Source organism: Arachis ipaensis, chromosome B2, assembly GCF_059453495.1.
Source record: "Arachis ipaensis isolate K30076 ecotype BB chromosome B2, ASM5945349v1, whole genome shotgun sequence".
In the NCBI taxonomy this organism is placed as follows: domain Eukaryota; kingdom Viridiplantae; phylum Streptophyta; class Magnoliopsida; order Fabales; family Fabaceae; genus Arachis; species Arachis ipaensis.
The window spans coordinates 111,035,042-111,049,885 of record NC_142437.1 but is presented as its reverse complement, the minus strand read 5'-3'; the positions used below and the strand labels follow the sequence as shown (position 1 = coordinate 111,049,885).

The 14,844-nt window shown below is 33.4% G+C and overlaps 1 protein-coding gene across 2 annotated transcripts; it reads right to left on the bottom strand.

Moving 5' to 3' along the window:
• Window positions 1-11,925: 11,925 nt before the first annotated feature.
• On the bottom strand, window positions 11,926-14,844 carry LOC107625789 (BAG family molecular chaperone regulator 4). 2 transcript variants are annotated; one of them, XM_021116212.2, is made up of 4 exons: window positions 14,550-14,844; window positions 13,526-13,782; window positions 13,301-13,447; window positions 11,926-12,528 (listed from the first exon to the last, which is right to left on the bottom strand). In XM_021116212.2, exons 1-4 carry the CDS (start codon window positions 14,722-14,724, stop codon window positions 12,430-12,432), a joined length of 678 nt encoding a protein of 225 aa, XP_020971871.1. In that variant the 5' UTR covers window positions 14,725-14,844; the 3' UTR covers window positions 11,926-12,429. The 2 variants fall into 2 exon arrangements, with proteins under 2 accessions (XP_020971871.1, XP_016183988.1); XM_016328502.3 differs by having other exon boundaries at window positions 11,926-12,497.

Below are 14,844 nucleotides of genomic sequence, written 5' to 3'. Positions count from 1 at the left end.
TTCTATATTACGTTGTTTTTCTTGCTGCCATTTAAAGTTTAATTTAACATTTGTTTTATTTTGTGATTTAGAATTTAAACCCTTGTTTATTACGTTGTTGTTTTGCTTTTGTTTCTTATCTAGTTCTGCTAGTTTTTCCATTGCTATTTTTTAAATTGCCATTGTTGTTACTGATGCTGTGGAAGCTCTTGTTACTGATGTTGTGTTATTAATTTTTTTTTACCTGCAAAATTTGAATTTATGTTTTTTTATTTCAACACTGAAAATGACAAAAGTTCAACTGGTGTTTGATCATGTGAAAACTGGAAACTCTTGTTGCTGATGCTGTCTTATTAAGATTCTGCCATTGTAGCACTCATGCACATGGTGTTTGATCAAATGCCTAAAAGAAATTAGAAAAACCTCTCAATGAATGTAATGAATTATTTGACTTTAGTATTTGTATTTTTCCTTTTGAATTTCTAGGTTCTGATGGATAAATGGGTATCATAAGTATGTAAAAAAAATAGTAGTACTGAAAAAAAATTAATTATTAGAGATGAATGTTTATCAATTGATTTGTATTTGTGTTAGTTGTGGTAGTATTATGATTCTGAAAAATGTATGAATTAAGTTAAATAGTTGTATAATTTGAATAATATTTTAAAGTTTCTATTATACTATAGTGTGTTTATTTATATTTTAATTATTATTTTATTATAAAATAATTATTTCGATTTAATTACGGTTAAATCGGTTTAACCAACGAACTAATGAACCAGTAGCTAGAACGGTTCGATAATCGGTTCGATTTTCAGAACCTTGCAAAAAATTAACATGTCATAGAAACTTTATCTAATCTAATAGATTTAAAGTTATGAGATTATAACTTAATAAAACATTAAAGCTTAATTTGATTTTTAGTTTAGGAATTTGGTACATTGTTGGGTGAAGGGGTCAGAGGAAGAGAGAGCAAACAAACCTGAGAACGCAAACAGATAAAAGAGGGAGACCAACCACGGCGACGACGCAGACGGTGAGGTAGCAGCAACCATGAGCACTGTAGGACAATGAAGCAATGACGACGACAATAGACGCCCGGGGAGCACCAAGATGTGATGACACAGTGTAGCGATTCATGAACGAAGGCGACAATGCCTTGCACTCAATGACGATGCAGGGAGCAGTGCAGTGGGCCAGTGGCAGTGCCCAGTGGCGACGATGTGGCTAGTGGCTGCGAGCAGAAGACCCCTTTCTGAGTGTATTATTGAGTGTGTGACTGTGTGAGTGAGACATTGAGAGACTCGAGTAAAGGGAGGGGGAATTGGGGCTAGGGTTTTTTTAACAACAGCAAAGACCTCTTTTTGTCACCTTTGAAAACCTTGACCATAGATCCTTTTTAGGTCACCCTTTTGAAAAATCATAATCATATATCTTTTTAGGTCAGCCACCAAAACCATGACCAAAGATCCCTTTAGATCACCTTCAAAATCGTGACCATAGACCCCTTTTAGGTTCCCATTTTTCGAAAAATTGTGACTATAGACCCCTTTTAGGTTACTCCCAAAACCGTGATCATAGACCCTTTTAGGTCATTCTTCATAACCGTGACCATAGACCTCTTTAGGTCACCCACTAAAACCGTGATCATAGACCCTTTTAAGTCACTCTTTCATAAAACTGTAACCATAGACCCCTTTTAGGTCACTTCCAAAAACTGTGACTATAGATCTCTTTAGGTCATCCCAAAACCGTGACTATAGACCCCTTTAAGTCACCCCCAAAACCGTGACTATAGACCCTTTTAGGTCACTCGTTTTTGAAAAACCGTGACTATTGACCCTTTCAGGTCACCCTAAAAACTGTAACCATAGACTCCTTTAGGCCACCCCCAAAAACCATGACATATACCTTTTTAAGTCACTATTTTGAAAAACTGTGACCATAGACCCTTTTAGGTCACCCTTTTAAAAAACTATAATCATAGACCCTCCCCTAACCATATAAAGTAATGGGAAAAATGGTAAAGTAATGTGATCTCCACTGTTGCAGAATCCACCATCGTTGACCTCTTCGAGGGAGAACTCCATGGCTTTCCAAAGCTCGACCTCTTCTCGAAGCAGATATTCCTCTCATAGTAGACTGCTACTTTACTCCCATGGTGAGAGACCGGTGTTGCAAACCTCAGGGACAAAGGAGAACCCTGATCGCAGATTCTAGGGCTGTGTCTATTTTGAGGTTTGTTGTTTTCTTTTCTTTTCAATTGAGTCGTTTGGGTGATGGAGTGAAGAGTGAACACGATGGGTATGTGTAGGTTCAACAATGGTGCAACTTCTTTCATTGGGCAGATCCAGAAACAGAAGTGGAACACTCAGAAATTATAAGAATAAGGAGAAAGATTTCCTCGCTGAAATCAAGAATGAAAGTGGTAGAATGGAAGCTGAAGGTCGTTGCTGTGTTAGAGTTTTTTGGGTGGGTTGGGTTTGTGTATTTGCTATTGCAGAATTTTTTTAAAGTAAGACAACCGTGTGTAATTCCATTGAACCTTGTCTGAAAAATGTGTTGGATTATGCTGTTGTTGTTGTTGTAGGTAAATTGGGTTAGGGTATATTTAAGTGGGTACCCTAATTCTGTTTTGTTGAATCTGTTCAAGTATGTATGAATGACAATTATGTAAGAATGGTTGGTTTCTGAAATAAGAGTAGAATTTCAGTTTGACAAATAGGTGGGTTCCATTATTGTGTTTTGCATAAGTTTCCTGTTATAAGGCTACTGCTAATAAATGAACAATTTCATAACAATGTCATAAACAACAAACTAAGTAACAGCAACATGATAAACATCAGAATAACATACGTAATAAATATAGTGTTTGACAACCAACTAAATCCCAAAAGGGTTGGCTGGTCCATGCCAATAATTCAATACAACACTGAGTAGCTCAGAAGCAAAATATCACCAACCAAAAGTAGCTAACAGAATCCACATTGACATTACTAAAAACTTAAGACAAACTTAACTCAAAATAAGACCACATGAATTGTATCTAAATATCAAAATATGCTCCTAATTTTCCAATTTTCCTAAAGCAATCCCTATTTTCTTGGAGGCAACTTTGCCATTAACCTTAGTTTCTTGGGAGAAACATGAGGTGCTCTAGAATTTCTAATAGAGAAGTGTCCAACAGGTTGGCTTGAAGATGTGAAAAGGGTTGGCTGAGATGCTAGAAGGGATGTGGTGTTTGGCTGAGTTGAGGATGAAGAAGGTGCTGAACTTATTGGGCTGGTGTGCTTCTTGAGCTGTAGTTTAGGCTGGACTGAATAGTTGGGCTTAGTGGTTCCTTTGGGCCTGCCTCTAGGCCTTTTGGGCTGTGTTGCAGAGTTGGACTGGGCTGAAGATGGTGGCTGTGTTGCTGAATCAGTTTTTCTCTTGACACATAGTTTACTAGTGGGCTGTGAAGATGTAGTCTTCCTTCCTCCCTAAGCAGTTGGAGGATGTGAGTTGGTGCTTGATTTCTTCTTCTTGCCTTTGTTAAGCTTCTTTGATTGTTGGGCCTAATAGACAATTACAAATTAAGTACAACACTATTAGGCTTATGACAAACATCAAACAAGTTTTAAGAAAAATAAAAAAATCATCATACCTCATCTTCAATAGGTTTAGGGCATCTACTTTTGTTGTGTCCAACTGAACCACATATTGAGCATCTTTGGATCCCTCCCCTCTTGACAAGTGAGTGCGGCTACTCTGTTCTTCCTCCCCAGCACCTGATCTTCTCTTTTTCACTGGCCAGTGACTAGGCCTCCTATACGGGGGTGGCATAACATCACCATGTGTTGTCCTCTCTGAGAGATCAGGTCCATTCAATGGGTGTATGACTGACTCGTAGCACTTCAAGTATGCTTCTTTCTTATAACAGTCGGCCACAAAAGCTTCCAAGTCAAGCCCCTTGAATTTGATGCAACTAATAGCATGCACACAAGGTATGTACTCATCTGCCACCTTCTACATGAACACTCATGAGTGCTAAGGTCCACAGCAAACTTTTCTAATCCGTTAACAACCTTATATTTCTGAGCTGCAGACCAATATGGCCGCCACCCCAGCTAATCTAGACCTTCTCTCTAACATCATTCTAATCCTAGGTAAGATCTCCCTGAATAGTTCTGAGCTAGTTCCCTATCAGTAAATGACTATCAGAACACATTACCATATTGAAACAATAAAAAAAATATACACAGATATTCCTATTTTACGGTGATATTAATCCCTAGTCTCACTACAAACACCTTTGGCCTCCATTCAATCATCAACAAAAAACCAAAACCTAAACCTTCTAACCCAAAACTAACTACTAGGAGGAGAGCTACCATAGTCAATGGAAGGGGAGAAATCATACCTACACCAACCCTGCGAATACTGCCTCACCAACTGTTCAAGTCCCTTCCTTCACACAACTCAAACTCGCCTGCTCTCTTCTCTCCAAGAACAACTTCCGTCGTTTTCGATTCTGGACTAGGGCATGAAGCAATCACATTGGTTTATGAAACGTTGTGGTTAATGCTGTGGTTAATGTTGAGGGTTTACATACAAATGAATACATTAAGTGTTTCGCACAAAACAGAAAAGCTGAAAAGGGTAGCTTCGTTATTTAGAAAAAAAATTTATTAGAAAGGACGATTTTAATAGCAAATAAAACATTAAGGACGATTTTAAATCGAAAACTACATTAGGGATGGTTTTGATTTTGACCTTAAACGTTAGGGACCAAAACAATACTTACCCATTAAAAAAAGAGATTTGGCGGGTTCAGCCCGCCAATCCGCTGTTAGGCGGGGCGAGGTGAGGTTTCAGAACCCCCTCATTAGGCGCGCGGGGCGAGCTTCCCCGTTTTGCCACTCTTCAAAACCATAACCATAGATCTCTTTAAGTCACCCACCAAAACTGTGACTATAGACCTTTTTCGGTCACCCTTTCGTAAAACCGTGACCATAAACCCCTTTTAGGTCACCTTCCAAAATCGTGATTATAAATCCCTTTAGGTCACCCCCAAAATCGTGACCATAGACTCTTTTAGGTTACTCCCGAATCATGACTATAGACTCCTTTAGGTCACCCTCCAAAACCGTGACTATAGACATTTTTAGGTCACCCTTTTTTAAAAAATCATGACTATAGATTCTTTTGGATCACTCCCAAAACTGTCACCATAAATTCCTTTAGGTCATCCTATTTTAAAAAACTGTGATCATAGACCTTTTTAGGTCCTCTTCCAAAACCTTGACCATTGTTCCTTTTAGACTATTTTTTTTAAAAAATCGTGACCATAAGTATTTTATAGTCACCTTTTTTAAAAACCATGGCTATAGACCCAAAATGTTACTGTTATGTTAGTTATTTTCTATTTTAGGCTTATTTGATCAAATTTAGTGAAACAAATCTCTTCTTGTGTTGTTGTAAGCCACTTCTTCTTGCATCAAATTGTAAATATGCATGTTGTCTCTACCAATCACTGCCCTGCAGAACTACTAAAAGTATTTAATTAAAGGATAGGGCAACTCTCACAAGATGAGCATGTTCTCTTTTTATTTATTTGTTTATTTTTAACATCTCATTTGACTAGGTAACAACATAAATGTTAACCAACACGAGATTAGTCGAATAATAGAGAATTTCATCTAATAGTTTTGAATTTGAGCATGTAAACGAAAATAATAAAAATATATTAAACTCATAGCTAAAAGGGACAGTTACAATTCTTTAAGCCAAATCAATCAGATTCCTAACAACAGGGTATTATTAATATTTTAGGTGGCAAAAAAATATAAAAAAAAAATGAAAATGATGAATGAGTTGCAAGTTGTTCTAAACATTTATGGGCAAGGCTCCACCTTAAGACCACCATTGTTGTGTGCGATGAAGTGATCAGCACGAAATCGCCTGGTGTAAATAAGCAGAGCAAGAAAAATGAGAGAGGTGAAAAGCAAGACAAGAACCAGCAACAAGATCTCACCATGTAGAGCATATTTTGGGTCACTAGAGAAGTATACTTTATCATCACCATTTTTAGGGTTAGTACTTGTTGGTACCATAGAGGGTGAGAGGGAGAATATTGATGGTTGTTCATTAGTGGCCATGAAGTTGAAGTGAATGAATTTCCTAGCTTGCAATTTGCAAATGTTGCCTATATATATATCATCAAGAGGCCTAGTATAGTTGCCACTTAATAACTAAGTTTATTAGGTTAAGAATTCGAGTGCCTATGGAAATAAATATTTTTACAGAAATGTTTGGTAACCAAAGAAAATTAGCCAAAACAGTCATAATTTACCTTATTTGTCTCTCTAGCTTTACGCTTATACGAAAATGTAGGTTTAGTGATACAGAAATGAGAACTAATAATATACAAGAAGATGCGAATTGAAATAAAAAAAAAAGATAAATTGAAATTAAAAATAGTAAATAAAAAATAAAAAAATTAAAATTAAAAAAAATCACTTTATTTTTTTATGTAATTTCTTAATACAACAATAAAGAGATTTTTCAACTTAACTTGTTTATACTATAGTTTGAGAATTGAATCGAAAAATTCTCTTAATTTTTTATCTAATTTTTCAATGTAATAAAAAATAGACTCACTCAACCTCATTTGTCCACACCGTAGTTTTATCACAAAACTAAAAATAGAATTTTAACACCTCTAATCACTCTATATGACTACAATAATTTAAAAAGTATTTATAATATTTTATTATATTAAAATAAAAAAAATCCTGAACCTATAACATAAAATTCAATTTAATAACGAAATAAACAAAATTAAAATATATTAAATTAAATTAAATATTTTAAAAATATAAACTAATAACTTTTAAATAATACTTGAACCTGATGTTTATATTACGAATATTTTAAACATGTATTATTTAGATGGTACAAACCTTCATAATAAACTCAAAAATATGTCTTTTCTATTAATATTTATTAAACCTAAAAGCATACTTTATCTTTAGTGAATTAAATAGTATTAAATCTATCTAAACTTAATTTTTTTTAAAAAAAAAAAGGAGTGATGATTACATAACAAGTATGGGTTGGTGTTTGAGTTTATTACGGAGCTTGGAAACTGGACCCTATATGATTGAAATTGACGAGGGAAAGAGAGGAGGTAGCGAAAAAATGACATGGGAAGTTTGGAAGAAGCCAACACTCCTTCGTGGATAACATTGTGGTACAAAATTGGTTGTATATAAGGTACCTTTTAGTTAAAGCATGAATTCAATAATTCATTGAGTTGAGTCATAATAAATAGATGAGAGATATATACTGTAGACATAAAGTATTAATCTTTGTGTATAGTATTTGGTAAAATTATAATAGATAAGACATAAATTAATTTAAAACTCCCAAATATATACCTAATATTTATTTTTATTTTCTTAAAAAATTATACATCATTCACCAATATTATCACCATCACCACTATCCTCACCCTTAGAATCATCCACCACCATCAGGAATATATTACCGAGTTCATATCTCTAATTAACATAATCACTAATAATCAAATGATACCTAAGTACCGTGTTATATATATTCTGTTTGGAAAAAAAAAACTTTTATTAAAATAATAAAATTTGTAAAATAATAAAATAAAAAATTAATTATTATTAAATTTATAATTTTTATCATGGGTAAATTTCAGAACTTCGATTAAAAATAATTAAACTCTCACTTAACTTTTCCAGAGAACATAATGAGTTGTGTTTTGTGTAAGCGGATGGTAGTTCTTGCAGATAAGCATCTTTCCCTCAATAATTAACTCACCTCTTATATTTCTACAATAATTAATGGGTCCTGTCATAAGATATTTTAAGTTCTTTAATTATGAAAAAATGTTAGGAATTGCTACTTTTTTAGGGATATTAATTAATATTTTAAATCAATATTATAAGATTTAATATTTAAAATTTAAAATTTAAGATATTTTTTAAAAAACAAAAAATTCAACACAACAAGGTGAAACAGCTAAAATTTAAAAAATACAAAGTTACTAGGTAATAAAACAGAAAATTAAACTGTAGTCATTTTCAGTATCGTCATCAACAACTAAAAGGATCAAAATCAACCCACTCTTTGTAGCTCTTAATCGACTTGTTGATAACTTTCGCAATACCTGCTTCTTGATTCCTAAATATCCTATCATTCATTTTCAGCTAAGTATTTTAGATGATAGCATAAAACCCATCAACGGATAATGATCCGATAAGCATCTCTGCTCACCTTTAAGCCGCGTCTTAGAAAACTCTTCAACCCATTCCACGCTAACTAAAACGCGATAAATTCGATTGCACAATTGGCCCCTGAACCAAATAAACCTATGGTCATTCAATTCTAAATTCACCAGCTCCATATCATGTATCCAACTTCTAAAATCTTCTTCTGCTGCTGTTAATATGCTGACTCTTTTCTTCTCATCCACTGTCACAATCTCATTAAAATTACCCATGTAGCAAATTGGGACTTGACATAACCTAATAAAGATAAAGTTCAACTCTTTCTAGTCAGTTTATCCTCTTTGACATGCGCACCGTACACCAAGCAAAACGTACAATTGAAACTATTATTCGTCAACACTCCTTTCATATACAACCATTTCTCCTCTTTATAACAATTATTCGCCTTAAACATCATGTCGTCCCACATCAACAATAAAACTCCTAAAAGCATCATCCGATCCCACAAATTTTCAACCCATTGCATCAAACTTAGTTTCTTCGTTTCTATCAATCCTAATATGTTTACCTTATTTTTCCTTTTAAAATTTTTCACCATTCCCAACTTTTTGACACCCTATAAACCCCTCACATTCCAACAACGGTAAATAATTTAAGCATTGTATTACACATCTTATTTCGATTTTTAAAGCGACTCTTTCTTACTTTTTTCTTTTGTTTTGTTTGCTTCCTTTTTTATGCATTCCTTTCATTCTGAACTTAAAGAATAACCATAATGTCTTCTCCCTCGTCATAAAGAACAGCTCCTAATTCCACTATCAAATCTCAAGCCACTCTATTTTTAACCAAATAGTCTTCCCAACTTCATCCTTGCTTTTCTAGATTTGGCTCACTGCTTACAGAACCTCCAAAGTCTTCTAAGTTTCTTAAATCCCCTTACTCTTCAAAAAAAATTTCATTCATTATTAAATTTTCAATTTTTACATCTGATTCTTCCACTTCCTAGCTTGAACAGTGTTCATCTTCATATTCCTGTTCAATTTATTTGTGGTGGCACAGATACCATTCAAATTCCTTATCTCCTTTTTAATTACTGTACCAGCCTTAACGAGTATCATGATCATCTTCTCATTAAAATGTGCTCGCATCCTTTTGTTATATTATTCTCTGCACTTTCGACAAACTCTAATCTAGCACAAACTGGTTCAACAATGACTCCTTGAGGTTCTCGTTCTCCATTACACACCATATCAACGTACTTTGTCCAGAACTCCATACAGTCACCAGCAAAATAAGTTATGAAAATATATTTGTAAATCAAATGTGGACTTAAAATGATAAATATTATTAACTATATTGTATTATTTTGTAATTATATATGGATGACATCAAAAATCACAGAGACTTTAAATAAAGAAAAAAATTGTGCTCTTACAATATCAGCCTTCAAACGAAGTACTATTATTAACAAATATCAGTAATAGTGTTCTGGGGATCGGAGAAGGAATTTGAAGGTCTTAAATTGTAAAATGACTAGAACTACGTATAAAAGTATCACGTAATATTTGTTTTCATGCAAATGCTCAATATCTATTAAAGAAATTGCAAAAAAAATAATGTTACATATTTAAATTTTTTATTAAGAGAAGTGCTAAAGAATCAGTAATTTTTGTGATTTGTAGTCATTAAGTAACTATTAATGATGTTTTTAATATTGTGAGATTTCATCTGATGGTGTAGGATTACTCACTCCTCTTTTACTGGTTACATGCTGGTCATAATTTAATAAAATTGTTGGTTTTCTAGATTTTTTTTATTAATTAAGTTCAATCAAGTTGATATAACATAATAAAAATTAGTTATAACTATTATTATTTTAAGTCTTATTATTTAACTTAATTAAACTTAATTTTATAAAAAAATTTAAATATATAATATTATTCTTTTAAAAAAAAAGTGAACCCGTCAACTCAAAATGACATAATTCTTCTGTTGTTGGTTGTTACTATATACACGTTCAGCTTCTGTTTCTGCTATATATACATAATTACATATACGATGTTGTTGATAAGCTCACACTTCCATTAAATTGTCCTAATTCCAACTAGGTTTAACATTTGCTTCCACAACTACTCTTTGTCGTACTTATTTATTCAATTATTTATGTATTTGTTTATTTAGTTTTCTACGATATTCTTCAATTTAACAAGTCACATTTAAATTTTATTTAAAAATTTATTGTTAATTAATAAATTATTGTATACATATTTACTTAAATAAATTAATAAATTAATTATTAAAGTGACTCAAATTAGTTATATATTTGTTTATTTATGTATACTCCTTCTAGTACTTATGGCTGAATGATTGATGGGATGTTATCATTAACTTACTATGATTGTTCGAGTATGTATATATGCAATAATGTTGATCATTATTATTCATATATACGAAAAACATGTTTTTGTTTTATTGAGTTTATATCGAATCCAATCAATGTAATTTTTTGTGGCAGGCATAACAATTTGCTACTTGGATCTTTAAGGACTTGGCTGTCCTATCCTAATGTTTTCTTTAGAATGAAACAAGAAATGATGGGAAATGAAAGAAACAAGAGATAGGCTGTGACACTTGTGATCTTGAAAGTTGAAACCTTATTTATTTGTTTTACTCCTTTGTATGTGGTAAAGATTAGAACCATGTGTGTGCGCGCGTGTTTGTGGTTAAGATTAGAACCAACGAGAATCCTAAGTTTGCATTTGCACTACATCCATGTGGTTCACGAGAAATAACTACTGTTGAATAATGGTCAGTTGGATAAGCACTCAGATATTTTGCAACATGTTTAATTCATGTTTAAAAAATTACGAATGACCACTTTTTGCTTAAAATATGTATAAATTATAGGGAAAAAATTGAGAATAAATCAGGAGTTTGTACATACTCTTTAAACAAATATTAGATATGTTAATTTGATTTTTCCTCGACGTTAAAATTAACGTTAAACAATTACTCAATGATACAAATCAATTAATTATTTATATTAAGAAAAGAAAATTTTGGACAAAGACTCAATTACGAGGACGTGTCAGTCTATTAAAAAAAAAAAAAACAAATTGAGGAACAAGGATTCAAAACTTAGTCTTCTCTAAAAATGTGTTTGCAAGTTTGCGGAGATGATAAGAAAATTCTTCTCAAAAAATTTGACATTGTTCACAAATTTTGAAATTTTGAGACTTTTATTAACCTTTCAAAATTCTCCCAAAGTCTCTATTTTCTAAAATTACAAAACAACTTGCAATATGTAATATACATATTATAATGTATATATACATACACTCATATTTTAAAATAATCAAAGAAATACATATCTACATAATACACTTCAAGCAATTGAGAAATACTGGTTTTCGTTGCAACACATGATAATGGATCAACGTCAATACTACCAGCTTTATCTCACGAAAATTTCTTACATTAACACAAATTTAACCTCATTTAAGATCATTTTAAGCACATGATAAAAGAGTCCTACTAATTTTATTTAAGATAAATTTAAAATGTTCATTAATCCTACTAACTCTTGTGAATTCTTCTCATCTTGGATTGATAAATCCTACCTTTTGAAGGCATTGCAGCTCATAGAGCCATCGAAATAAAATAAAACAAAAACCTGTTACAAGAATAGTTATGTAATAAAAGAAACACCTTTAAATAAAAATGCGTTAAGTCATTAACCATAACAGTGCAGGAATACTATTCAACTAAAAGAATACAATTTAACTTATACACATGTTTAGTTCTAAAACTAAGTAGATGGGGCTCCCATCTCATGTCCAAAATATTATGAAGTCTGCAGAGGATTAAGTGCTATCAGTCTTACCTCTATAAGGAAAAGAATCCTTATGCTACCAGAATTGTTGCCACCTACTTCACAAGCTAACCAGCAATCTTATCTTTGTGCCAAGAAATATACGGCAAACTTAAGAAAGATTGAACCTTGAATAAATAATGAAGCATCAAAGTCCAACCCTATGGTGTTGTATAAACTTTATAATTTAATGTTCCACAGCAACTTATGAGCTAATCGAACCGTTCCCAGTCTTCAGTTACTTTAGTAGAAGATGATGTTGAAGGTGGGGCATTAGAGTTTCCCATTTCGGAGTCAAAGGTCTCCCATTGGGTTGTAACTTTCACACCATTGTCACTGCTGCTAAAAGGGTTGGCATTTCGTGCCTTTAGAGCATCTAGGGTATCGACCAAGCTCTGCACACGACGTACCTGTTGACGGGTGGAAAGGCTTATGTTCAGCCTTTCGTAGGAGTTAACAACAAATATGCTTGATGCAATATTTTTTCTCCCAAAAGCTGCTTTTACACCTCTATGAAGAAATATGTGAAGAGATATACTCTTTTCTCTAAATAATAATAATAATAATAATAATAGAACTAATTAATAAAATAAAGGAAAACAAACTAACAATGATGAATAACATAGGCAAAGATTTCAGATTATAGAGGACAAACAGATTCACAAATAACTCAGATTGTCACAATTGCAACACCTAGAGATTTAAATTTAAAGTAAGGTTTGATTTCTTTTTTGGATGGGAGAAACAAAGTTAGTCACTTTATATTGTTCAAATGAGAGAGGTCAGAAGCTCAAAAACCACCTTCAAAATATGCAAAATGCCATAGTAGTTAGTACTTTTTAAAGAAATATCTACTTGAAATTTCATGAATGATGAAATATTGGCACACATCTATAATCTATTACATATGAACCTTCTCTGACAATGTTTACACTGAGGGATCACTAAGTTTCCTAAGGTCCTTTTTCTATATTATCATATCAGCTTTATAATCCAGTCTAGCAATTTTCAGAGAAAGAAAATTATCACAAGATTGCGTGAACTGCTCTACACATCATGGTGAAAACCAAAAAACATTTCAAATAAAACGAGAAAGATTATTGCCCACAACTAACCAACACAAGAGATTGCACAAAAGATAATTAAAAACCCAACAAAAATAGACCAGGCTATTAACTTTTCAGCTAAGCAATATTATTGTCATCAATACTACCTCAGCTTTTCTCTGCAACTTCGATTCACCTTCAGCCTCAATAGTATCCAGCTTCAGCAATTGCTTCATAAGCAACTCCGTCAACACAAGAAACTCTTTCTCAGAAGCCTTGTTCCCCCCATTAATAGCCGCTTCCAGGGCACTCACCTGAAAAATTAGATTAGTCCATATGATCATTCTTCTGTAAATATTTTTCTACATAGGTTATTTCAAAGATATACTCACCCTATTGGAAAGCTTGTCCACCTCAGCTCTAACTCCAGCAACAGCTTCAGAAGCTTTTGACATCTCATTTTGTTTTCTGGCTTCCTCAAGTTTCTTCTCTTTGCTAGCAGTACCTTCCAAAAGCAAAAGCTTGGACTTGTCCTTCACACCTTCCTGGTGCAAGTGTTGTTTATCATCCTTTTCTATTCCTCTAAAGAAAAGTCGTTGCTGTTCAGGCTCTAAACCAGTTTTATGCACAAGCAATTTCTTGAGATCCCCTGTTATTGAAAAACCAAACAAGACAAGCCATACATCAATGAACAACATCCTTGATGACCAAACTGATATTATAATTCAACGAAAAACTAAACCATTGAATGAGCCAATATTCTCGATGAGCAGACCAATATTAACATGAGTGTTATGTGATTTTACTCTTTTCAAATACAAAATCGATCCGCAAAAAGAAGCGTTTACTTTCGCATCTAAGGCAAACTAAACAATATCATAGATATTTGTTTTCAGTCTATACCAAGTTCCCTACACTACTGCACTTAACGAATTTAGTTCAAGCGAAGTAAGCTACTGCAAAGTTAAAAGCTCTGCCGGTGCCTAATGTTTTTCATATCAACAAGGCTCGAACTTGATCTTTTACTTATCTACTCAAGAAGAAAATGACAAAAAATTGGTAATATTAGATGTATATTTATGTGCCTCTACCTAATAATTAAGCTTCTGGTTCCTGCAACAAATTTAGAATGATTAGAATCCAGCCAGCGCGTAATGCTGATATGGCATCAAAACTTCTGTGACAAAAAAAGAATCTAGAATTCGAACCCTAATTTCATGTATCAAACATTCAAAGCTGCTAAACTTCATACATCTAAAATATTCAGAATATGCACTGGCCAAGCAACACAATACCAACCCTAATTTCACGAAGTCTCAACCAAAAAGCATGGTTTCAGAAAATCAAAATATCAAACTCGCAAAAAAATCAACTATTATCACCCTGAATTGGAAACAGAATAAGAAGAAAAATCACCGAAAGTTGATTGGGCTGGAAGGTGGACCTCGTGGTGAGAGGGACCATGGGAAACGTTGACTTTGATTTCGGGCCCGCCGCCGTCGTCAGGGGTTCCGGCGGTGGCAAGATTTGGGGCGTTGGTGTCCATGGAAAGCGAAGCGGGTGTTTGGCAAAACGCAGAGGAGGGTTGCATTTTGCGATTGAGAGTGGCAGAGTGCGATGAAGTTTGGACTTACGTTTGACCAGACGAACTGCATTACTTCATTAGATATGCAAACCGGACTCCAAAGCAGCCTCTGGTTTATTTTTGGGC

What these genes read in the sequence shown, in the direction of transcription:
- LOC107625789 (XM_016328502.3), bottom strand. Translation starts at nt 14,724, where the DNA reads ATGCAACCCTCCTCTGCGTTTTGCCAAACACCCGCTTCGCTTTCCATG. An exon ending in TCCAGCCCAATCAACTTTCG is followed by an intron (nt 13,783 to 14,549) that starts GTGATTTTTCTT and finishes TTTCAATAACAG; the next exon opens with GGGATCTCAAGAAATTGCTT. An exon ending in AGTTGCAGAGAAAAGCTGAG is followed by an intron (nt 12,498 to 13,300) that starts GTAGTATTGATG and finishes ACCCGTCAACAG; the next exon opens with GTACGTCGTGTGCAGAGCTT.